The sequence below is a fragment of the Leucopleurus acutus genome (assembly GCF_964270905.1).
Source record: "Leucopleurus acutus genome assembly, chromosome: 1".
NCBI lineage: Eukaryota > Metazoa > Chordata > Mammalia > Artiodactyla > Delphinidae > Leucopleurus > Leucopleurus acutus.
The window spans coordinates 63472230-63499083 of record NC_139142.1 but is presented as its reverse complement, the minus strand read 5'-3'; the positions used below and the strand labels follow the sequence as shown (position 1 = coordinate 63499083).

General features: G+C 40.9%; 1 protein-coding gene across 2 annotated transcripts in view; it reads right to left on the bottom strand.

Annotated features, from left to right (window-relative positions):
- SNX6 (sorting nexin 6) overlaps positions 1-10194 on the bottom strand; it is a 54954-nt gene extending 44760 nt beyond the window's left edge. Inside the window, exons 1-3 of one of the 2 annotated variants that reach the window (XM_082853505.1) lie at positions 10175-10194; positions 9975-10022; positions 287-391 (exon numbers count right to left, since the gene is read on the bottom strand). In XM_082853505.1, coding sequence (XP_082709631.1) covers positions 287-391; positions 9975-10022; positions 10175-10180 — 159 coding nt within the window. In that variant the 5' untranslated portion in view covers positions 10181-10194. Of the gene's footprint in view, positions 1-286; positions 392-9974; positions 10147-10174 lie in introns of those variants that run through there. The other variant, XM_082853504.1, reaches the window with a different exon arrangement.
- Between the last annotated feature and the right edge of the window lie 16660 nt (positions 10195-26854).

The window sequence follows — 26854 nt, the reverse complement described above, 5'->3', positions numbered from 1 at the left end:
TTAACTGAAGGAATGTACCAAAATTGAAAATAACAAGAATGGTAAAAGATATTAAAGTCTAGAGAAAATTAAATTTGTACTATGTCTAAGTTCTATGATTAATTCTCAAATGTTAATCTTTAAAAAGTACACTTCCCTAAAACGTTTTGTTAAAATAACAGCAGTGAATTATAAACAAAAATAGAATTACTGATTATGTTCAAAACCAAAATTCTAGTCAATATATTATTACATATGTAACATTAGCACAATAACTAAAATAACAGAAGTACAAAATCCCATTTACCTTTGTGTGAACAGTGAATTTTACTTTATCTCTCTCACTAAGAGCATCAGAAATGTCCACCTGCAGAGCAGCATCACTTTGAAGATCTACATTTATTGCTTTAAGCTAGAAAAAGAATAACTCAATGAAAATTCTGTAGGCTTTTATACAATTTAATTCTTCTCCCAGACAATAAGACAATGCAAAAACGAAACTAAAGAATCTGAAATCTAAAAAGTACTCAAGCTCATTTACTCTATATATCTATATCTGTACCTATCTGTCTATCTATCTATCTATCTACTATCTAGAGGGAGATGCTTTGGGTATGTTATTATCTTAACCAATTTTCATTCTACACCACTGCAACTACACTTTGCTTTGTATGAGTCAATGTGCTAAACATTATTACAGTTTCACCCAAAAAGTAAACTATTTTCCAAGAAGATGGTCCTTTAAAAGTTCAAGTGTTCTAAAAGGTATCTACCTTTAAGAACAAGAAAAATAATAAAAAGAATATTGGCCAATCATTTAAACTCTATTGCTTATTTTAATTCAGGAATATACAATAAAACTATTAATAATAATTAAATATATTACATATATGTATTATGTATATGTAAAATGCAAAAAATATGATAACATATAATACTCAATAATTAACTCCTGTGATATGAATTAAATTTTACTCTACAGTACTCTTTAATTCTTCTAAATTAATTTTTACTCTATACACCCATTTCTATTTACCCATTTATGAGAAAAGTTCTCCACATATAATTCTAATCATAATTCTACTTATAATTCTTAAATTTCATCCATTTTTCTTCCCCTTTAAACAAACAAACATTCTAACATCTTTGGGTAATTTGGAGATTTACAAAAGAAGCAAACACACTAAAAGATAAAGTCTCAGCCAGCTGCAAAGATATGAAATATTTAAAGTGTAACTAAGTAGCTTGCTTCAAATACTCTAGTTGTAAAAGCCAGGACTGACTTTGGAATCTTACCTAGTCATTAGTGTTTCAAATTTCAATTACAATGTAAATGGAAAAAATGCTGGAAGCAAAATTGTTTATTCTATGATCTCAATTATATTAAAAAAATGCAAAAATGGTTCTGAAGAACCTAGGGGCAGGACAGGAATAAAGACGCAGACATAGAGGCTGGACTTGAGGACACGGGGAGGGGGAAGGGTAAGCTGGGACAAAGTGAGAGAGTGGCATGGACTTATATGCACTACCAAATGTAAAACAGATAGCTAGTGGGAAGCAGCCGCATAGCACAGGGAGATCAGCTCATGCTTTGTGACCACCTAGAGGGGTGGGATAGGGAGGGTGGGAGGGAGACGCGAGAGGGAGGGGATATGGGGATATATGTATACGTATAGCTGATTCACTTTGTGATACAGCAGAAACTAACACACCATTGTAAAGCAATTATACTCTAATAAAGATGTTAAAAAAATGCATACATAAAAGGCTTATAGGAAATACAACAAAATGTGAGTTGCAGTGGATTTGCTTCTTTGTACATTCTTTTATTCTACCAACTTTCCACAATATGCATGTATTACTTTTATAAATAGGAAAAAAATAAGCCTTTAAGGAATCTTGCGATTTATTAAAAGATGAATTTTGTGAAGTTTTCCATTAAATAGGGTTGTTTATTAGTAATGAAAGTAACATACTATTTCATTTTTGCTCTTTTGGTTCTATATTGACTAGACATGTTTTTAAAAAATAAATACCATTACATACAATCTAACTTAAGAGTCACAGAAGAAATTAATCACTATTTAAATTGCATGGCCTTTAATGAAAACTTTATTGATAACTTTAATAAGTTTATATTAAAATAAATTTCAATCAGTAATATTTTTAAAAGTTAATACTATAAACTTACATAAAAATATTTAAAAAATTGCTATTGTACTCAATGCTACATGTAGCCCACTGTCTGATAAAAGAAATGAACTTAAAGGTTGTTTTGAATTACAAAGGAGTATTCTTTTTCATTTTCCAACTATCTTCATTGCTTCTGAAGTATTGGAAACATTAGAGAGTACTTTGTTCTTTGGTTTTCTTGCTTTTATTTAGTCTTATGTCTTCAAACTGTCCTTCCTACCTGTTCTCTAACCCCTTACCTTAATTCTAATTTAAGAAATCTGTTTCCTTATTTCTCTTTACTCACATTCAGGGCACCCTTAAGATGTTTATTGTGGTGGGATGAATTACAGCTCCCCAAAAGACATCCATATCCAAATCCCTGTGAATGTTACCTTATATGGTAAAAAAGATGGGGAGATTATCCTGGATTATCCAGGTGGGTCCTAAATACAATTACATGTATCTTTATAAGAAGGAGGCAGAGGGAAATTTGACACAGACAAAAGAAGAGAAGGCAACTTAACTACGGAGGCAGAGATTAGAGTGGTAAAGCCACAAGCCAAGGATTGCAGGCAGCCACGAGAAAGCTGGAAGAGATAAGTAACTAATTCTTCGCTAGAGCCTCAGGGAGCATGGCCCTGCCAACACCTTGATCTCAGCTCAGTGATAGTGATTTCAGACTTCGGGCCTGCAGAACTGTGAGAGAATAAATTCTGTTGTGTTAACCCGTCAGGTTTGCAGTAATTCGTTATAGCAGCCACAGGAAACTCATAAATTTATCATATGGTTTTTGGAATAATAACCTTAGCAATTCTCCATTTCTTGTTTTCACTGCCTAGTCTAGGATTTTTCAGACACAACTCATAAGACTCAACCTGGATGCTTGTTAAAAAATACAGAATCCCACGCCCTATCCCAGACGTATCAAAACAGAATCTTCAGAATGAGCCTTAAAAACCGTACTTGGGAACACTGGCCTAGATTTTCCATGTTGTCCTTGTCTTTACATTCTGTCAAAACTTCATCTCAACTGCTAATATTTTCTTTTCAATGATTATATAAAATATTTCTGCCAGATTTCATATCTCTACGTATATTTTAATTTTCAGGTTTATTTTCTTTTTTTTTAACCGTTGCGCCATCAATTTGGAAACACATCTTTCAGGATTTCCACATATGAAGGGCTGTTATTTCTTCTTCCAATTAAAGATTATTTTAAATTATTAAAATATTTCTCTGTCTTACATTTCGTTATCCTTTTATACCAAATACACTGTTCCCCTTTTTTTGCTTTGTTTTGTCTGATAGTAAAACACCTGGGTTTTTAAAATTGTAACTTATCAATAAATAATATTACTGTATTATACATTTACCACTTTTGGTCTTGTACTTTATTTTTTAGGTATAGTTTACATATAATGAACTGCAGATTTTAAGTATATAGTTTGAAGAGTTTAAACAAATATGTAGGTTACACCCCTGTAATCATCACCATAATTAAGATATGGAACATTTCCATCAGCCCCAGAAGTTCCCTCCTTTGCTTTTATTCCTCTACTTCTTACTTTCTAACTCTTTGATAAATTCTCTCTTGTATGCCTTATTAAAGCATATTAAAGCACTGGAAAATATGTCTTCCAATCAGTTGTGCCTTAGATTTAATAAAATATCATATTATAAATTTAGTGTGTGGTTTTTTTTGTTTTTGTTCTTTTGGTCATGACGCACGGCTTGCAGGATCTTAGTTCCCCAACCGGGGTGGAACCCAGGCCCCCTGCAGTGGAATCACGGAGTTCCTAACCACTGGACAGCAGGGAATTCCTGTAAATTTAGTGTTAATTACATAAAATGTACACAGATTTTCCAGGTGGATTTTTTTCTTTGTTTACAGAAAAGTCAGTAATTTTAGACAGTTTTGGTTAAGGGGAAGAGTCAAAGCAAACAACTTGTGATTCATCAACATTTAATTAACTCTGCAAGTAGTGAGGTCAGTTTGAGGAAATTCTAACTGGACTATATTCACCAGTTTAATCCTTATCTGGGCCAATACTTCCTTTTGTCAAAGACTGACTAGGTTAAACACCTGTGTCATGGTCAAGAGAAAGCCCAGGCAGAGAAAATGATTAAGCAAAACACACTATCCTTAGAAAAATAATCTAAAGACACTGCCCTACTGCTGATAGATTAATTCTTCACATATAATTACTTAGTAAAGAGGACATTCACTATTAGTTTACTACACTGATGTGTTTACATGTTAAAGTATCAACCTTATGACACTCCTAAAAACTTAACTGTTAATCTTTTGCGAGAAAAGTACATGTACAGAGATGGATGGATGGATGGAGGAGGAAGGAAGAAGGAAAATAACTGATTATTTCAACAGCCTCCCAACTGGTCTCTTGCTTCTGCCTCTTTCCCTCTTCAATCTATACTCCTTATAGGGCCACTGGAACCATCCCACTAAACTAGAAATCACTCCTCTGCTCAAAACCTAAGGGGTTCCCACTTAGAGAAAAGCCTAATCCTTACAGTGGCCCCCCAGGCCCTATTCTTCTGGCCCACTGCAGCCCTGAAAGAAAGGCGCGAACCGTAACAGGGCTAAGAAACTATTTCTAGGGAATTACAGTATAATCAGTGAAAAACCCCATGAGGCAGACAGAAATTCTGTTAAGTTCACTAACTCAGGCCAAAATTTAAATCTATTTTACTCCTAGTCCAGTTATGATTTAAAAAAAATTTTTATTGAAGTAGTTGATTTACAACCAGTTATGATTTTGGAAGTCCTGTAATAAATTATTTCCATTATGATACTCTGTATACTCAGCAGTCAAATCAACGGTTGATTATACATATACTTTCCGGAAACTAGATTCCCTTTCATCCATCATACTAGGAATAACAAAACATTACTAGAGTCGCATGATGTCACTCCAATGCCTTTCTTGCTGGTCTTGTCAACTCCCATTGCTCTTTTGCCGTACTTGGCTTGCAAATTCCCACATGTAGGATCAATTCAATCATCAACTTTCTTTGCTTTTTTGAGCTGAGTGTGGCTAAAGTCACAACTGTCTGTGCTTGTCCACTACAAATTATTGCTCTCCCAACTGCACTAGACTCTTAAAACCATTCAACAGTCCAGGGCCGATCTGCTCAGCTCCCCTTCTGATTCCCCGAGCAACCACTCCAAAGCTTTACTATCTCAACCCTCGATTGCATTGCCACCCTATGCTCAACAAGTGACCCTGTCTCCCACATCCCCAAGAAATAAACATTAGCAGCTGTTTTCCCTCAGACCCATCAATAAGCCTTTCTATAAATAGATCTGTACTCACCATCTCCTCTGCATTCTCAGAAGGAGTGGTGTCCCACGGAGAGCAGAGCTCTCCGGCTACCTGAGCAGGTAATCTGCCTGTTTGCTCTAGAACCTGCTTGTACACTGCTCTTCTAGTCAAGTTAGCCCTGGTCTCACAACACGTCCACACAGTGAGGACCTAATTTCCAAATCCAATACTTTGCAGTCTTCTTGATCTCTCTTCGGTATTTTGCCTCAATGATCATTCTGACCATGTCCTTAAAACTCTCTCAACTTCTGGGGACTCTTTTCATTTTCTCCCCACTCATCTCAGCCCCATCAGTTAGTCCATTTCTTCTCCTTGGCCTGTGAATGCTGTTTCCCGCTGGGTACTATCTAGCGTTGGCAAACTCGGCCATTCTTGACTAATAACTCTGAAATTTATACCTTCAACTCACACCTCTTATTCTAAGTTCCCAATCATAATTTCAAGTTACTAACTAGACATATCCACCTGGATGTATTTACTTATTAAACAACTGAGTGCCTTCAACGTGCCAACCACTGTCAGATGTGCTTGCGATAGAGCCATGAAAGGACACAATCTTCACCCTTTCAGATCTTACTTTCTAGTTTGGCAGGGAAGGGATTAGACACTTCACAGGCACTTCAAATCCAACATATCTGAAAACCAAACTTATTATCTACCTTCTAACTCTGCTATTCTCTCGTATATTCCTCATCTCCTTCTCCTCTGTCTAGCACATGTATTTATTCAGCCACTATGCCCTGTGCATTCTATCTTCTAAATATCTCTCTGCTATGTCCCCTCCTTCATCCCTTCTTCCACTGCCTTAGTTCTACCTTTAACATTTCTCATCTGGACTGCCGCAAAAGCCTGGTAACAGGTTTCTCTGCTTTCTGCAAGGAAGAAGCAATCCACCTTCCACACTGGAGTCATCTACAATGCTATTTTCATCTGGGCATATGTCCTTCCTAGCTGGTGATCCCTCAGGACTTCCCACATTATGCACTTTATCTGTATTACCCATATCTACTCCTGCTTCCAGTAAGAAAAAGTGCTCCAGGTGGAACCTAATGACCTACCTACATGTTATCCTCTCTGCTGGCAAGCCTTCCCCATCCCTGGGAGCCTACACAATCAACATTTAAGGCTTAGCTCCTGTAGGCAACAGCACAGTGGTTAACAGCCCAGTACCTATAGCTAGACTCCCTGAGTTTGAATACAGCTCATACCGGCTGTATGAACCAGGGCAAGTTATTTAATCTCTCTGAACCTCACTTTTCCTTTCCAAAGTAGGAATAATAGTAGCAGTTACTTCACAGGGATTTGAGAATTGAGTTGATGTGTGGAAAGTCCCTAGTATGCAGCAAACGCTTCATCAGTTGTGTAGTTACCATTATGTCTTCACTCTCCTTCGTACTCCCACAGCACTTCACTGGTAAGCTCCTCACTACACTGCCATGGCCCCAGGGCAGGAACTTTCTCTTCTTCCTCTGCCAACATTCATCTTATCCTTTGCCAACGAAATCTATGTCACGTTTTTATCAGAAATAACTATCAATAAATGTGGAATATGTTCAAGCTAAATGCTGAGTAGGTACAAAAGAAAATGCAAACATCTGGGCCAAGTCTTAAAAGGTTAAGTCAAATTTCATGTGAAAAAAAAGGTGAGGGAAAAAAAAACCCACTCCACAACACTGAGAAGCATGCATAAAGCAGACATTAAAGTGCAGAGGTGGTTGGGCAATGACAAGTAGACTAGAATATGCCTCTTGTGTGTGTGTGTGTGTGTGTGTGTGTATGGGGCAGGGGCATCTTGAGAAATGAAGTCAGCCAGAAAGCTTTATGAACGGTGTTCAATGCTAGCATAAGGAGTTTGGACCTTACTGCAAAAAGAACTGGGTCCCCGTAAGTCCTTGTGACTATTGGTGCCATATGATCTAATCATTTCAGTTAGGTAACTACCAGTCATGTGCAGTCTGGACTGGAAAGTAGAGAGCCTGGAGACAGACCAATGAGATACTGCTACAGTCCAGGCAAGAGATAGAGGGAACTTAACTGTGGCCATATAAATGAAAGATGGGCTAACAACATTTCTGAGGTGAAATTATCTGGCCTCAGTGACTGTTCTGGTATGGGGATGAAGGTTATGATTCAGAAGCTTCTTGCATGAAGGACTACAAATGATGACATTAATGAAGATAAGGAATAAGAGGGAGGAGCAAGGCTAGGAGTCCAGGAGAGGTGCACTTCCTCCACCTGAAGTAATTCTGAAAACAATAAACATATTATTTAGAATTCAAATCAAATGCTAAGAGAATTACGCCATCATGCTGGCATGTACTGCTCTATTTAACAAGCACATCAGAGCAAAATGTGTCCAGTTCAAAGGGCTCATTTGTTTACTAAATAATATGTTACTGTCCTTCCTTTGGGAAAGAAAAAAATACCCTTCTATGCAGAGGTGTAACCGAAGAGATCAAAAAGTGGCCAATAATTTTCAATATTGTGTATTCTTAAAGTCTGCTTTTTAAGTTTCTTACAAAACAGTATATTCTTAAGGCTGTAAGACTCTCTTCTGTTCCAAATCATAATGAAAATTTAAGGCTGCTTAAAAATGTATTTAAAAATGCTGTCTTTAATTTTGCTTACTTACTGCTTTGAATGAAATGCTTGCACTATTATTTTTGAATCTGTGATGTCCCCCCTACAATTTGTATCAAATAGGTACTGCATGCTTTTTCTCTATCAAGACTTTCTTAAAAGGCTGAACAAGCAATCTAAACTAAAAGTGCAATGCCTAAAAGTTCTAATCTATTTATGGCACTCTATTTCTATCAGGACAAACACAATATAAGGAAATTTAAACAGGCCTGAAATTTCTGTTCCTGCAATGAGGCAATAGCAGGATAACTTTGTGCAGCCATAATCAGACTTCAGTGTACAATGGAATCATCTTGCTAGTTAACAAAGTACTTATCTGTCCTCCCTACCTCAAGAGATTGATTTACTAGAGGGTGGGCCCAGAAACTTTTGACTTTAGTTTTTCAAACACCCCAGGTGATTCTGATTCAAGTGTTTCAAGACGACTTTGAGAAATATGTGCGCTGGCTTTGATGTCAGCAGCATGGTTTAAAGTCCACCTCTCTCACTCACTGGCTGTGTGACTTCAGACTACTCACTTAGTTTCTCTGAGGTTCAGATTTCTCATCTGTAAATGGGGGATACTAAAAGCTTCACAAGGATGATAAGAGGATATAAGGAAACAATGCTTATACAGTGCTAACACAGTGCCCAGATATGACTATTACTATGATTCCCCTACCCCAGAAGATACATATACACATTCATACACATGCACTTTGTCTTAAAATTCATTAGAACCTAAAATTTTAAGAAATAACCAGAAATCCTACATGATGCTTTCATGCTAACTAGTAATTCTAAATGATGCTTTTCTGTAAACTGAGAAATTTATTAATTCATCGTTTATAAAAATATGCAGCACCTTCTGCATCTTTCTTACCATTTTAAAACTTTATAAAGGTCATCAGTTAATACTAACTACCTTATCTCTTATTTAAAAAAACCAGGAATAACATCCTATAAAAATATTTTATCACCTGCCCAAAATCGACTAACAGACGTGTCTCTCACATTGTCTAAGATAAATAAGTAAAAGCAAAACGGAAAACTAAAGTGCAAACTGTTAAATGTGAAGGAACCATGGAACGTTGCTGAGCTGCAATCATCATGTATCAATGTTTTTCAAGTGCTCACTTGTACAAGGCACTATACAGATTACTACCCTTCGGCCAAGGTAAATGGGGGTAGAGCGTGGGAGGGAGGAATCATAGCCCTGAAGGCCCTTTCTGAACTGAAATGCACTGCCTCAAATCACCACCAAGGGATCTCTGCAAAAGATGTATTTTTTTGGACATTAGGAAAAGTAAAGGTACTGTGGACTACCAGCACTTCACAAAATCTGGTAGGATACTGGAGAAGAGTTTAGATTCGGCGACTGTAAAATCCCGTGCAAAAGGGTAATTTAGAACAACCCCGTACTATAAGGTTTTAGAGGAAAAGAAGGGTGGGCAAGGGCGGGTTCGAGAGGTCCCCCCAAGGGGAAATTGAAGGTGCCGGCAGGAAGGTCTGACAATGGGTTTTCATAGTCCCCAACGTGGTGGCGGCGGGTGTCCAGCTCCGGCCTCCACCTCCACTTCCCCACCTGCACCCGGACCGGGCGGGGAAGGAGGTCCACAGAAGAGTCGGAGCCGCGGCGGGGGCCGAGAGCGGCCGCGGGTCCCCGGGAAATCAGAACCGAACGGCCCCAAGGGAGGAAGGGCTGCAGGAGGGCGGGGCGCGGTGCGGCGAGGAAATCGAAAGGAGGCCGGCGGGGAGGGGGTGCCGCGCGACCAGAGACACCCCTCTCCCGTACCACACCCCTGGACCAAGGCGGGGGAGGGAGGGTCCCGCTAGCCAGAAGGAGGCAGAACTTACTCCGCGGTCCTCCTCCGAGAGGAAGTCGGGGCCGTCGTCCAGGCCTTCCTGCGAGGTCGGCGGGGCCCGCCGCGCCGGGGAAAGGATGGAGTGGGGGGACACAAGGGGAGACATTAGTGTCAGGCCGGCGCGGCCCCCGCACCCGCCCCGCACCCGCCGCCCCCAACGCGCGCCCGGGGCTCGGCGCCGCGGACACCCACCATCATGGCTGCTCCGAGGCGAGGGCTGGCGCAGGCGCGCACCGCACCGCGGGCCGGAGGGAGCCGGCGGCGGCCGGCAAGCGGGGCGGGGCCGGCGGCGGGGCCTCGGAGCAGCCCCGCCCCGCCCACCCCGACGGGGCCGGGGTCCGAGAGCGCGGAAGAAGGAAGGAAGTGCCCTCCGCCCAAGGTCGAACCACCCTTGGCCGAGTGGGCCCGAAGGCCCAGGCTCACGTGTCTGGAGACTGCTCGCGGCTGGGCGGCTCTGATCCCAGAAGGGCCGAAGGCCACCCGGGGAGCTGTCCAGTTCCCGTTCTCTGAGGGCTGCGGCGAAAAACCAAGCAAGCGCCCTCCAGAAGCCACAGTAAATCATCTAGTCTTTGTATAGTGGCACACGATAATTAATCACAATTAATATTTTGCCCGTAGAAGTTGTGGGAACCCAGGCCCTTTACACCGTCATCAGTCAGGGGCTGTAATCAAGCTTTTACTGCTAGCGAGGCAATAACTATCTCAGGGTTTGGGGCGCTAATGGTTGAGCACTATGTAAATGAGCTGTTCACATTACAGGAGTATTCCTTTTCTTTATACCAAGAAATGTCCCCAGGCATACTCTAACTGTCCAGTTGTAGAGCACCACACGGGTGTCCATAGGCACTTGAGACAAGACAAGAGTCATTCCTTACCCCCTGCCCCACTTTTTCTATTACACACACGCACAAACAAGCAATCCTGTACTCCCATTCAGTTAGTGGCATCAGTATCTTCAGATGTTCAGGCCAGAAACCTAAGTCCCATTCAAGTCCTTCCTTCCTCTCCCTCACTCGTTACACCATTTAGTAACCAAATCCTATTACATCTGTAATTTATCATGTGCCATTACCTCTTAAACTGGTCTCATTCCTCCTCCCAACCCCCTTCCACAGAAATTACCCTCAGCATCTCTTGTCTGGCCCGTTTTTTAAAAACCATTAAAAAAAACTGAAGTAGAGTTAATTTACAATGTTGTATTAGTTTCAGGTGTACAGCAAAGTGATTAAGTTTTATATATATACATGTATATACATATATATATTCTTTTTCAGATTCTTTTCCATTATAGGTTACTACAAGATACTGAATATAGTTCCCTGTGCTATACAGTAGGTCCTTGTTTATCTACTTTATATATAGTATTGCATATATGTTAATCCCAAACTCTTAATTTATCTCCCCCCCACCCTGGTCTGGCCCTCTGCAATACTCTCATAACTTTTCTTAGTTCCATCTCTCTCTCACCATTCTATACACTGCTGCCAGTTTTCCTCCTAAGACACAGGTATTGATGATTATGCTACTACCCTGTTCAGTAATCTTCCCAAGTCTCCCTTACGTGAAGGTCCAGCTCCGCGGCCTGTGATTCCAGGCCCTCCACAGTTGATTCCCTATTTTGCCAGGCCCTTCCATCCTATCTTATTGAATTGAAGCTCTCAAAACAGTAATGGGTTTTTTGACGTTGTTTTTTGGGGGGTTTTGGCCATGCTGCGCAGCTTGCAGGATCTTAGTTCCCCAACTAGGGATTGAACCTGCGCCCTCTGCAGTGAAAGCGTGGGGTCCTAACCATTGGGATGCCAGGGAATTCCCACAAAATAATAATGTTAAACTTCCAGACATTTTCACGAGAACTTGTAACTTTCATTTTGTGTGTAAGGAGACCTTAGGCATAGAGAGGTTAAGTTATTGCACCAACAAGGGTTATTCTCCGACATGAGGGGGACGACTTTTTTTTGGTCTTTTGTTTCTTATTTCCCAGTGCATTGTAGTAACTACTAGAGTAATGTTTTTCACTGGGAGTCATGAGGCATCATGTGGTGTCCGTGTAGTGTCATGAAGTGTCAGGAGGAATGTTCCAGTAACTTGTTGCTGATAAAAGGTGCCAATATTTCCCAATAATTTGTTTTTGGTTTGAAGATAATGCCTATAAGGTTACACTTCCTAGATGGAGACAGAAGAGCGGAGCTACAGTTAATGAGTGGGATTTGTACACAACCGGTACAAGGGTCAGGTGTGTCCTTGTGCACAAAGATCAAGGAGTGCCACATAGGACAATGTCAAATGTTTCTGATCATTAACCAAGTGTTTTAAATTTCAATATTTAAGCCAAGTCCAGGAACATTGTACAGAAACATTAAAATTCTCAAATGCCAAAACTTTAAGATCACTAGTTCTGAAAAACAAAGACATATCGTAATTACTGTAGCTAAAATCAATAGCTGAAAACTCACAGGAGCAGAGAACCCAAACTTGAAATAATAAAGTTGCTCATTAATATCTGAGCCTTCCTTCCTCAGCAAAGGTCTCGAAATATATTGTGTGAATGATAAGAAGGAGTGATCAGTAACTGATACTAACAACTATCAAAAAGCCAGTTATAGAAGTTAAGGAATATGAAAAGAAAAGAAATTAAGATAAGCTCACATAACTGATTTTTCTACTACTTGTAAAATAAATCAAGAAGATATTAAAGCTAAACCACTTCTCGAATACTTTTAACCAAATAATCAATTTTTCATCTTGTTTGATAGATTTCTATGAAATTACCTACTTTATATAAATTTCATGAGCAAATTATGTTGAATCACAGTTTGATTACTTCATAGATTTAGCTATAGGAAAGTAAAATGTTGTAATAGTGAAGAGTTTCCCAATAGTGTACTTCGAAAGACATGCATTGGAAGATTTTAAAGAAGAGTAAAATTTTAGAGAATAATGAATGAGTTACTTTAAAATTTTGGAAATCAAAAATTGGATTGATGTTGAACATATTTGTCAAACAAAAGTCAAGTTTTTTTTTTTTTGGAAGAAAAACTTCAAAAACATGAAACAATAATTATTTAATTAGATGGAGAAGAAAACGAATTCCTTTTATCATGTCCTGATCAAAGAAGTCTTCACCAAAATGTATTTTTACCAGTTTCTCACTTCCTCAAATTCTAGGAGATTATTTTTGGTTTTGGATAAACTTTAGGTCCTAATTCTTCCCTCCTTCTCCCTGGAGTTTATGCTACAACAAAATTCTCTACCGAAGATTGTTGTACTATACTATGCAATTTTTTTTCCAAGGTAAGCTATATCATTAGGATGTTTTCAGTTGAAGGTAACAGAAACTGCCAATTCAAATAAACTTGAGCAGTAAGGAAACATTACCTCACAACAAAAAATCAAGACATAAGGAGTGGGCTTCCCTGGTGGCGCAGTGGTTGAGATCCGCCTGCCAATGCAGGGAACACGGGTTCGAGCCCTGGTCCAGAAAGATCCCACATGCCGTGGAGCAACTAAGTCCGTGCGCCACAACTACTGAGCCTGCGCGCCTAGAGCTGGTGCTCCAAAACAAAAGCCACCGCAATGAGAAACCCGTGCACTGCAATGAAGAGTAGCCCGCACTCATCGCAGCTAGAAAAGGCCCGCGCGCAGCAACGAAGACCCAGCACAGCCCCAAATAAATAAATTAGTTAATTAAAAGAAAAAAGACATAAGGAGTTTCTGGGCATAGTATAATCAGTAGCTTAATGGCGCCATCAAGGACCTAGATGCCTTCTAATTCTCCACTCTGCCATTTTCGGTAATAACCTCATTCTAAGACTGGTTCTCTTCATGGTCCAAGATGACTGGGGCAGTTTTAGGTTTCACATACCGACAGAACAACATCTACAAGCAGAAAAAAATTTGCTCGGCAGACCCCTCCCTTTTGTAGGCCTCTCATATCTCCCAGTCTAGAACGGGGTCACATGCCCACCCTTAAAGGGGACGGGTATAACTATGATTGTCTTAAGTCTTACCCTTAGGCCAGTCAGGAATTACCTCCAGGGCTGGGACTGGGGCTAGCCTCCCCAAACCGAAAGGCTTTTTAGAAGAATGTGGGTACCTGAATAAAATTGGAGCTTCCAGGAAGGAGAGGAAGAGAAGCAGATGTGGGGTAGAAAGCTATAAGTGCTATTGTATAATAATAAAATAATATTGTATAATAGCAGTCAACAAAGCAATCAACAAAGGCATGTTCTCTGACACTGCTCAAATCTGTTAGCTTCAAAGGTAGCTCTGAAAAAAATGAATCACTTATAATCCACTACTTGGAGATAATCTCTTCATATTTTGGCAAATATCCTTGTTTTTTAAATAAATAAATATTTATTTATTTTTGGCTGCGTTGGGTCTTTGTGGCTGCACACAGGCTTTCTCTAGTTGCAGCAAGCGGGGGCTACTCTTTGTTGCGGCGTGCGTGCTTCTCATTGCAGCGGCTTCTCTTGTTGAGCGGCACAGGCTCTAGGCACGCAGGCTTCAGTAGTTGTGGCACGCGAGCTCAGTAGTTGTAGCTCGTGGGTTCTAGAGCACAGGCTCAGTAGTTGTTGCCAGCGGGCTTAGTTGCTCCGCGGCAGTGGGATCTTCCCGGACCAGGGCTCGAACCCGTGTCCCCTGCATTGGCAGGTGGATTCTTAACCACTGTGCCCCCAGGGAAGTCCTGGCAAATATCCTTTTAAATGTTTTCCCGTGCATATGCCTCATGTAGCATTTTAATTTACATAATCAAGACTTTTTTGTAATATTATGTCATATTATTAAGTATATTTCTATTCTTCAGCATGAATTTTAATAACTGTATAATATTCAGTCAGCTAGATGGTGGCTCAGTGGTTAAGAATCTGCCTCCCAATGCAGGGGACATGGGTTCAAACTCGGGTCAGGGAAGATCCCACATGCCATGGAGCAACTAACCCCGTGCACCACAACTACTGAGCCTGCGCTCCAGAGCCCACGAGCTACAACTACTGAGCCTGTGTGCCACAACTACTGAAGCCTGCTCGCCTAGAGCCTGTGCTCTGCAACAAGAGAAGCCACCACAATGAGAAGCCCACGCACCGCAAAGGAGAGTAGCCCCTCCTCGCCGCAACCAGAGAAAAGCCTGCATGCAGCAACGAAGACCCAACGCAGTCAAAAATAAAATAAAATAAAATAAAACCAAACAACTGAAGGAAATTTTTGGCCAACCCAATAAATATAAAGTCCATTGTATAAAGTCCCTCATACTGCCTTCTACCCATACACATACCCATACATGGGTATTCTATATCTAGCACAGTGCCTGCCACATAGCAGGCATGAAAGAAAACATTCATTGAACAATTTATTTACAAGATAAGAATGAAATCTCATTGTTTTAACATGCGTTTCTTGAAAGACTAGTGACTTTGAACATTTGTTTGTTCATTTATTTATTTGTATTTCTTCTTCTGTGAATTACCTATATCTGCTCTTAGCCTATATTTTTACTAGTGTTTTTGAAAGCTTTTTATATATTAAGGGTAAAAGCCCTTTATTAAGGATGATAAAGATATATTTTAAAGTTAACTTTGCCTTTTAATTTTAGGTTACGATATTGCTGACATGCCCAAGTTTTTAAATTTAGTGTACTTAGATCCATCCATCTTTTCCTTTAGGCTTCTATTTTAGTGATAATGCCAAGAAAGATCCTGCCTCTTCCAAGGTTACATAAATATCCACAATTTTTTTTTTCTAGTAAGTTTGTAGATTGAAAGTTATTGACTTCAGTTAATGGACCAAATCAGATAAATAAAGTAAATCTCCTTGATCCTCCCCTATAATTTAGGAGTTAAAAAAAAAAAGCAAAGCACACCTTAGTTAAATAAATCAATACGCAGGCAAGCAACACAGAGACCATATCTAGAAGATTAAAAAAAAAAGTCATGTCGCAGTAGATTGAGGGTGGAAAAGATAATGTTCCAGATATGAAAATTACCCTTAGAGAAACAATCAACTCCCACTTCCCTGGGATTCAGACCTGGGAATCAGCACCAATAGCGAACCAGCTGATCTTGACCATGGTGTCTGAGGACCAAGTGAAGAAGCAACATGATATCTATAGAACCCGGGCCCTAGGGCACATGTGGATTAATTGATTCATGTTGGTACCTCTGATTCTATTTGGAAGAATTCCATTTGGAAGCCAAAGATTGTTGAACTAAAGTCTAGCACACTTTCTTTTGCTTATACTTAACATGAGTTGCTTAAGGGACAGATGGGGAGAACAGTTTAATTTTGCTCCATGACTAGAACAATAGCAGCACATATATTACGTTAAATTATTTCTAAGTTACATTTTGATATTCATGACTTGATGCCCTCATTTCTCCATCCCAGAGCTGCAGTGGAAGCACAAGACATAAAACCTGAAGGAAATATGAGAAAGTACCTGAAATATGACACTCATAAGTGGTCAGAAAATAATATAATATAATATAACATAATATAATAGCTCAAATTCAAGATTCCCCAACTCCTTATGCCCAGATGTAAAATGCTTTAGGAGAAGGGAAACCAAGCCCTATTTAGATATACTTTCTCTCATCTTTTGTCATATTCCATTATTTCACTTGAGGATTCAGGCCCTACAGAAAAACAACCAGAGTACAAATGCTTCATTTATTTATTTATTTATTTATTTATTTAGCTGTGTCGGGTCTTACTTGCGGTGCGTGGGCTTCTCTCGAGTTGTGGTGCGCGGGTTCCAGAGCGCGTGGGCTCAGTAGTTGTGGCGTGAGGGCTCAGTTGCCCCGCGACATGTGGGATCTTAGTTCCCTAACCAGGGATCGAACCTGCGTCCCCTACATTGGAAGGCCAGTCCTTAACCAAGGGAAGTCCCAAGAGTGCAAATCTTTCAAACAATTATTTGAAATAAAATATGTGGTGTAATGACTTAAGTTGCATTCTAGGTACAGTGGAGCAGGCTAAGAATCCTACTGTTTATTACCTGTCAGAAGAATTCTATCCAGAGATCATTCTGATTTTATTTTAAAGTCAGAAAACTTTCAGACATCTAGAGAATTTAATTTCAAAAAATTACATTTTTACTCAGATTTTCAAGAACACACCTTTTGTACAACCTAAGATGGAGCTGTGTTTTTTAGACCATAGAAAAAAGGATTTTAAGAGATTTTACAAAATTATTGAACTCTATGCAGCACGTAACCCATTATTCCTCTAGTTAATTTCTACCCTCAAAATAAAAAATGTGCTTCCACCAAATAAGATATTCTACTCTATTTCTCTAGGGTTTCCCGCCCTTTGTCATTTGTGTGTGTGTGTGTGTGTGCGCGCGTGTGTGTAAGAAGCTTTTTCACTTCCCCTTTTCTCCATATTTGGAATCTGAAATATTTTTTAAAGTCCTTGTCTGCAAAGAATGTTGATGACTCAAGTTGTCTCCAGAAAAATGATTAATCCATAAACCAAAAACTTAACAACTTCAAACCATTTTTGGATATTCTGTCTACTCACAGTGCACTGTCATCAAAACTATAGGTTTTCATCTTTTGAAGACTGAATTCAGGAGTTGAGAAACCCCTTGACTTCTCTTAATCATATCACATTAATTTTTAGAGCAAGGTGCTTTTATTCTTTTGGTCACTTAACAGATAATTAATGTTGGCAATTACGTTCACTCTGCTGACAAATATGGCTTTTATAATTTTTCAATACCAAATGAGTTCTCCTGGATGAAATTTCAATTTGGTAATTGGATTGTGCAATCTTATGTGCACCAGTGAGTGAGGCACTGCAGCTTAAAAAAAACTGTGGGGCTATTAACAGGTTTCTATAAACATGCTTTCTAAAGCATTTGTTTACAGGGACTTCCCTGGTGGTCCAGGGGTTAAGACACTGCGCTTCCTGGTCGGGGAACTAAGATCCTGTATGACGCGCAGTGCAGCCAAAAAATAAAAAAAAGCAAAAAAAAAAAAAAAAAACAACCCCAATAAATTATTTGTTACAAATGAGCTGTCGGATTTTTTATTTTTTGACCCTTCCACCCATTTTGCTCCTGTACCCCTCCCTATCCTCTGCCTCTGGTAACCACCAATCTGTTCTCTGTATCCATGAGCTCAAATTTTTTGTTGATTTTTATTTTTTTAGATTCCACATGTAAGTGAGATCATACTGTATATGTCTTTCTCTGATTTATTTCACTTAGCATAATGCTGTCAAGGTTAATTCATGTAGTCCCAAGTGGCAAGATTTCATTCCTTTTTAATAGCTAAATAATAATCCACTGTGTGTGTATGTATATGTATATATAACATTTTCTTTATCCATTCAGCCATCAGTGGACACTGAGGTTGTTTCCTTGTCTTGGCTACTTTAAATAATGCAATGAATGTGGGTTGCCTATATCTTTTTGAGTTAGTATTTTTGTTTCCTTCAGATAAATACCCAGAAGTAGAAGTGCTGGGTCATATGGTAGTTCTATTTTTAACTTTTTGAGGAACTTCCATATTGTCTTCCATACTGGCTGCATCAATTTACATTCACACCAACAGTGTGTAGAAGTGTTCCCTTTTCCCTACATCCTGGCCAACACGTTGTTTCTTGTCTTTTAGATAATAGCCATTCTAATGGGTATGAGGTGACATCTCACTATGGTTTTAATTTGCATTTCCCTGATGATTAGTGATGTTGAACATCTTTTCATGTACCTATTGGTCATCTGTGAGTCTTTGGAAAAATGTCTATTCAGATCTTCTGCCCATGTTTTAATCAAATTTTTTGTTTGCTTGCCATTAAGTTGTATAAGTTTTTATATATTTTGGATATTAACCCCTTATTAGATATATGATTTGCAAATATTTTCTCCCATTCAGTAGGTTGCATTTTCTTTGTTTATGGTTTCCTTTGCTGCACACAAGCTTTTTAGTTTGATATAATCCCACTTATTTTCTTGCTGTTGTTGCCTTTCCTTTCGGTGTCGGATCCAAAAAATCATTGCCAAGACTGATGTCAAGAAGCTTAATGGACTTACCTTGTGATGCAGTGGTTAAAAATCGCCTGCCAATGCAGGAGACATGGGTTCAAGCCCTGGTCCAGGAAGATCCCACATGCCGTGGAGCAACTAAGCCCCTGCGCCACAACTACTGAGCCTGCACTCTAGAACCCGTGAGTCACAACTACTGAGCCCACGTGCCTAGAGCCCGTGCTCCACAAGAAGAGAAGCCACCATGATGAGAAGCCCGCGCACCACAACGAAGAGTAGCCCCTGCTCACCGCAACTAGAGAAAGCCTGCGTGCAGCAACAAAGACCCAACGCAGCCAAAAATAAATAAATAAATTTTTTTAAAAAAGAAGCTTACTGTCTATGTTTCCTTCTAGAAGTTTTATGGTATCAGGTCTTACATTTAAGTCTTTAATTCATTTTGAGTTAATTTTTGTATACGGTGTAAGATAATGATCCACTTTCATTCTTTTGCATGTGGCTATTCGATTTTCCCAACACTATTTAATAAAGTGCCAGATATTAATTGACGTGTTTTTTAAGGAGGAAGATCAGAAAATAAATAGAAAATTGTCCCTTCACACACATACATCTCTAAAAGTAGATAGTGATTGCCAGGGGCTGAGGGGTGGGGGAATACGGAGTGACTGCTACTGTGTATGTGATTTCTTTTTTAGGGTGATGAAAATGTTCTAGAATTAGACAGTGGTGCTGGTTGCACGTGGTGAATATACTAAAAACCACGGAATTATATACTTTAAAAGGGTGAATTTTATGGTATGTGAATTATGTCTCAGTTTAGAGAAGAAAGAAGGAAGTGACTTTGGGGAATTTCTTAGGATCTTACACATAGTGTTTTTTGTTGTTGTGGTTGTTGTTCGCGAGCCTCTCACTGCTGTGGCCTCTGCCGTTGCGGAGCACAGGCTCCGGACGCGCAGGCTCAGTGGCCATGGCTCACGGGCCCAGCCGCTCCGTGGCACGTGGGATCTTCCCGGACCGGGGCACGAACCCGTGTCCCCTGCATTGGCAGGCGGACCCTCAACCACTGCGCCACCAGGGAAGCCCACACATAGTGTTTTTAAGAATGATATACCAAAATGTCACCATGTTCTTTTCTGAAAAGATATCTGCATCTTTGCATAAAGGGAGGATGAGTAATGTTTAGAAACCCCAGGGCTTGTTTGGAAAACCTGCTGCTTACCTGCTGCTTTCATCTTTTTAGGGGTAGCTTATCCCTTTGTTTAAGATCTAAGAATACCTGGGCAAGAACTATGTTTCCAGCAAAGACTAACGGGGTTAAACTCATTGTGAAGTGGCTTCAACCTATATCATAGGAGTCCCAAGCAAGGAAACTTTCAGGGATTGGGAAACCCTACAGCAAAAGGCCTAAAAATTCCCCCAAAAGGCTCAGCCATAGGCCCTGCCCCTCCTTCTGTCTGTCTCTTCAGTACTGTTGCTCAGCCCCAGCTGGGCCCAAGAGTGTCCAGACACATGAAGTTTTCCACTTCAGGAGTGAGTTTGAAGTAGTATTTGGACACTGCATTCAGTAGGAATAAAATGGCAGGTCCAGGAAACCCTTTGCTTTGTGGTGCTAAACTTTCCATCTCATTGTAATCAATAGAATAAGAGTATGTCTGGCCCAGAAAATGGAGCTGCCCAGATTTTGGTATGTGCAGGTAATGCAAGGCCTCCTCTGTTCTCACAGCCTGAATTGACTTTCCTTCTCATCTTTGCCTCTCCCACCCCTCCCCATCCTTCAAGATGGGCTCAGAAGTTGAGTCCACCACCTCCCCTCCTTTACCTATAATGGTTAAGAAAGGACGTGGGCTCTGGGGACAGACTCCTGTTCAAATCTTGGCCCTGTATCCTGTAACTATGGGTGGGTCAAATTGTCTTTCTGAGCCTATTTCCTCCTATGTAATATGGCAACAGTATCACAGACTCTGGAGTTAGACAGCCTGAGTGTAAATCTCAGCTTTGCCATTTAATTATCATGGAGCCTCGAACATTTTTCTAAACTTTGTTTTGTTCTTCGGTTTCTTCTTCGTTAAAATGGGAATAATAGCACATACCTATCTCAAAGGGTTTGAAGAGGTCTAAAAGAATCCTTATAAAGCACACAGAAGGGTATCTGGCTTATAGCAAAAGCTCAGATTTTGTTTTAATGCTTTTGCGATCATTTTCTTAGAACTATGTCCCACTCAAGAGATAGTGGGCCCCCAAAGCCATGTTTCAGTCATGGACAGTAAACCCCTAAGTCAAGGATGATTGGAGCAGAGAAGGACATGTGACTCAAGCTGGCTGGACCAATCAGATTCCTCTGCCTAAGGATCTTAGCAGAGACATGCGGCAACAGAGTTGGAAGCTGAGTCTTGTTAATGGCAGGGCCTATCATAAGAGGCAAGCACCCCAGAATACTGCTGAGGTTCCTAGAGCTGCTCTGACGGCAGCCCAGTAAGAAACCTGATTGTTTACTTTCTCCTTGTATCCAGTGAGATATCCCAGCTCTCTTCCAGTAATGTCTCCTTCTTTGGTTAAGCTTTTGGTTACTTGTAAGAAAAAGAAGTTTCAAGTAATACAAATATGTGTACTTTTGTATTGTTAGTTATTACGTGTGTGTGTGTGTGTGTGTGTGTGTGTGTGTGTGTATATATATATATATATATATATATATATATACCTAAAACTTCAATGGTGAAGCCCCGTATGATTTACTTCTAACTTAGGCAAAATGTATTTGGCAGTGGTGGGGAGGTGGGGGGCTAGTTTGAGAGTGGAGTCCCAGCTACATGCAGATATTCAGGAACTCAGGCCTCCCATCTTGTGGTTCTGCCATCCCCTTTAGGACAGTCATGGAGTCCACAGAATTCCGAGAATCTGTAAACTTGGATGGGAAAAATTTTACATCTCTGTATTCTCTAGCTTTTACTGTAGGCAGCAAATCACAGTACTGTTAGTGGTACCCATGACTGCCACCAAGACAACTCACAGATATTTTCATGTTATATTACAGTTGTTACAGAATCTTGAAATAATGTTTACGCTCACCACTATTTCAAAGTTAAGACAGTTACTAGATCTAGTTATGTAATGTGTTAATAAAAAAGCACATATAGGACTTCCCTAGTGGTGCAGTGGTTAAGAATCTGCCTGCCAATGCAGGAGACACGGGTTCGAGCCCTGGTCCGGGAAGATCCCACATGCCACGGAGCAACTAAGCCTGTGCACCACGACTACTGAGCCTGCGCTCTAGAGCCCATGAGCCACAACTACTGAGCCCATGCGCCACAACTACTGAGCCCACGTGCCACAACTACTGAAGCCCGCGCGCCTAGATCCTGTGCTCCGCAACAAGAGAAGCCACCGCAACGAGAAGCCTGCACACTGCATTGAAGAGTAGCCCCCGCTCGCCTCAACTAGAGAAAGCCCCTGCGCAGCAACAAAGACCCAACGCAGCCAAAAATAAATAAATAAATTTATTCTTTTTAAAAAAGCACATATATTATTGCATCACAATTTTTAAGAATTCCAATACTTATATTTCAATATGATTTGTTTTCTTTATAATCCTATTTTAGGCATTTAAAACATTAGTCTGGAATTCCACGAAATACCTGACCAGTACTCCTCAGAAGTACCTGTCAAAGTTATGAAAACCAAGAAAGATTGAGACATTGTTACAGACCAAAGGAGGCTGAGGAGACATAACAACTAGAGACAATGTGGTATCCTGGATTAGACGCTGGGACAGAAAAGGGATATTAATGGAAAAACTGGTGAAATCTGAATAAAGTCCAGAGTTTACTTAATAATACTTTACTAATGTTGGTTTTGGCAAATGTACCAGAGTAATGTAAGATGATAACCTTAGAGGAAACTAGAACTGAGTGGCGAGTACATGGAAATTCTACTATTGCAATGGACTGAATGTTTATGTCCTCCAAAATTCATATGTTGAAATCCTAACCTCCAAGGTGATGGTGTTAGGAGGTAGGTTATTTGGGAGGTGATTAGCGCCTCCCATGAATGGGATTAGCGCCCTCATAAAAGAGGTCCCAGAGAGACCCCTCACCCCATCTGCCATGTGAGGTTACAGTAAGAAAATGGCCGTCTATGAGGAAGTGGGCCCTCACCAGACACTGAGCCTGCTGGTGCCTTGATCTTGGACTTCCCAGCCTCCAGAACTGTGAGAAATAAATTTCTGTTGTTTATAAGCCATCCAGTCTATGATATTTGGTTATAGCAGCCCAAGTGGACTAGGACACTATCTTTGCAACTTCTCTGTAAGTCTAAAATTATTCCAAAGTAAAAAGTTTAAAAAAAAAAAAAGATTCTGAGAAGGGATGCAGGCATCCATGGCGCAAAATGGTTAGGAATGCCTGCCCAGGAGGTTCAGATGCTATTGAACAAGAGCAGGGAAAGCACCAGGATCATCAAGTGGGAAGCTTTAGCGGGTCAGGCCTGGCAGCGGGAACATCTCCTCTGCCCACCTTCAGTCAGGTGGCCCCTCCTGACACAAGGGGTCTGGGAAATGACAGTAACCTCTGGGCTGGGCAGAAACCACTCATTTCGGAAGGGTGCGTGACTCAGCTAGCCATCTGCCACTTGAGTTTCGAGCAGTGGAGTCACATACTTCCTGTCTATCAGTCAAGATTCTAATAGGAAACAGATGTCACACTCAACTTAAGAGATTCAAGGAGGGTTCATTTACAAAGTGAAAAAGTTCAAGGTTGAGGGTGGGGCTAACGCAGGACTAGGGCCAACAGAACCCAGGCCAGCAGAAGTCCCAAAGCATTTAAATCTTCTTGAGGACAGGAATAAGTCCACCATGGCAATAGCATAGTAAGGAGTCCTTAATGGATCCTCAACAAAGAGTTTTAACTAAATTGCAATAAAATGGAATTTAAGAGCTGGGAAATAGATATGGAATGGGCTCCAAGATATATTGTGGGAATTAAAAAAAAATAAATTTATTTATTTATATTTATTTTTGGCTGCGTTGGGTCCTCGTTGCTGTGCGCGGACTTTCTCTAGTTGCAGCGAGCAGGGGCTACTTTTCGTTGCGGTGAGTGGGCCTTTCACTGAGGTGGCTTCTCTTGCTGCGGAGCACGGGCTCTAGGAGCGTGGGCTTCAGTGGTTGTGGCTCACGCACTCAGTAACAGTAGCTCGTGGGCTCTAGAGCGCAGACTCAGTAGTTGTGGTGCACGGGCTTAGTTGCTCTGTGGCACGTGGGATCTTCCCAGACCAGGGCTCCAACCTGTGTCCCCTGCATTGGCAGCCAGATTCTTAACCACTGTGCCACCAGGGAAGTCCCTATTGTGGGAATTTTTAACTGATAGCTGCATACTTATAAAATTGAAAGATGAAAAAGTAAAAAAAAAAAAAGCTGGGAAATATAAAGCAAGGCTGAACTTGAGCAAAAAAAGTTAAAGAATGACTTCTCTGAGTGCAAAGAATTGAGTCAGACAGAACTGCTTTTGAGTACTGCCTTTGCCACTTCTTAGTGAAGTAGCGCTTGTTTTTGTAAATATTAAATATCAATTTAATCAATATCAATTTAATCAATAAAATATCAAGACATTCCTAAATTGTGTTCCCTAGCTCTCCACCTCTGGCCTGAGTCTAGAAGTTTACTGCCTCAGAGCAAGAAAAAGTGGTCCCTTGCTCTCGTTTGCAGGACACTCAGCTGGTGGAAGTAGATATAACATAGCGCTCCCATGATAGCTGAAACAAAATATTCTTTTTTTTTTTTAAATTTTTTGGCCACACCTTGCAGCACATGGGATCTTAGTTCCCGGACCAGGGACCAAACCCATACCCCCTGCAGAAGAAGCACGGAGTCTTAACCACTGGACCGCCAGGGAAGTCCCTGAAACAAGATATCCTTACCTGCTCCTAAGACTTTGCCATGGGGCTGGAGTGGAGAGGGAGAGAATATTGCCAGCCCCTTTTAGCCCTGATGGGGAGAAAGGGAAGCGAGGGAAGAGGAGGGCATGGATAGTCACGTGGGTCTTGATTTCGTCTCTTCAGACTTTGGGTCTGGAGAGACTGGGGGTATCAGATGCCTGGAGCACGCGCTGATGTAGGGAGAAGCCCTTGCTCAGTTTGAGGACTCAGAGGGCTGCCCCCTCGCTAACCTAACAGTTCAGCCCCACCAGGCAAGAGAGAAGTCTCGAGGTTTAGCTTTCCTTGGGATATGATCGAGGCCCAGAATTTCCCCATCCCTTAGACCTTCCTCAAAGTCAGAAGATTGCTGAGTTGGGTGCCAGCAGGTCTTTCATGGGTAAGGCACCTAGCAGATATTAGTACTGAGTATGTCGGCCATGAGGACTCAGACAAAACTTTGAAAAGGTCTGTACAACCTTCTCCATGCTTAAAGATCTTGGAACAGAACACATGAAACCTTCCTGTCTCCATCCCCACCCACGCCCCATCTGGGATGATTTCCACCTGGGCCTTCTCAGAAGCAGAGAGGTGGGCCAAATGACCTCTTGAGGTTTCCTTCTGCTTTTGCTGATTCAGAAAAGGTACTGAATTATTTACTCTTTTATATCCTACAACCACATTTTTCTAGTCACTTCTCTGACCTTGCTATTTACACAATTTCCTTTGCCTCGCTTGCACTTTCTAAAAAGGAAGGTCAGAACATGCGTTTCCTAATTTTAAACTCATCTTGGCAGCATACACTAAATTCTAGGTCATTAAAGGTGTTTCTTTTGCCCTCTTGCATTTCACTGAATGGAGCCATTGTATAAACCTGGTATGGGAGGGTCTCAGAAATTCAGGTGAAAACCACTGTCATCCCCCCGACAGGATTCACTGCAAGACCGAGGCTGCAGTAATTGTAACGGTCCGATGTGGGGCAGGAGTGTGGTGCTCTTGAGGCGCTAAAAGATGTTCAGTTTGCCTGGTGGGATACATAGTTTGGAAGCTTCCATGAAAGGCTATGGAGGAGACTGGCCAGCTATTCACCAAACCCTCTTTCTTTTTTTCTCCTGGCCATTCGAGGAGATTACGTTCCCCAGACCCCATCATATAGGAGTGGCTGTGTGACTAAATTCAATGAGCTATGAGTGAAAATGATGTGCACGTGTCTGCCCCTGAAAAACCTCTTATGTATTAGTTTCCTACTACTGCTGTTACAAATTACCACAAACTCAGTCACTTAAAACAACACAACCTTATTCTCTTATTTCTAGAGGCCATTAGTCCCAAATCAGTTTTACTAGCTAAAGTCAGGGTGTTAGCAGGACTGGTTTTTTCTGGAGGCTCTGGTGGGGAATCCATTTCCTTGCCATTTGTAGCTTCTGGAGGCCACCTGCTACATTTCTTGCCTCCTGACTCCTTCCTTTACATCACTCCAACATCTCTGATCTTCACATCTACTTACTTCTTCCTCCTTTGACCTTCTTGCCTCCCTCTAATATGAGGACACTAGAGGTTACATTTAGGGCCCACCCAGACAATCGGGATAATTTCCCCAGTTTAAGACCCTTATCACATCTGCCTTTTGCAATATAAGATAACATTCACAGATTCTAGAGATTAGGGTGTGGACATCCTTGGGGGCCATTACTCAGCCTACCACAGTGCTCCTACACACTTTGTCTCTCTTTCCACATCTTCGAGCTGAATGCAGAGAATGATAAAGCCCGGAGAGATGAGAGAACCACACAATAGAAGGAGGATGGGTTGCTGAATGACGGGGTAGACAGAGTTTCCCTGCGGATCACGCTGGATGAACTGTGAAATAAGGGATAAAAATCTTTTATTGTGTTAAATTACTGTGGTTGACTTGGATTATCGGTCCCAGTGCTTCCACCCTCCCTGGGTCCACACTTTTGCTGCGGCCCTTTGTACTTCCTGGC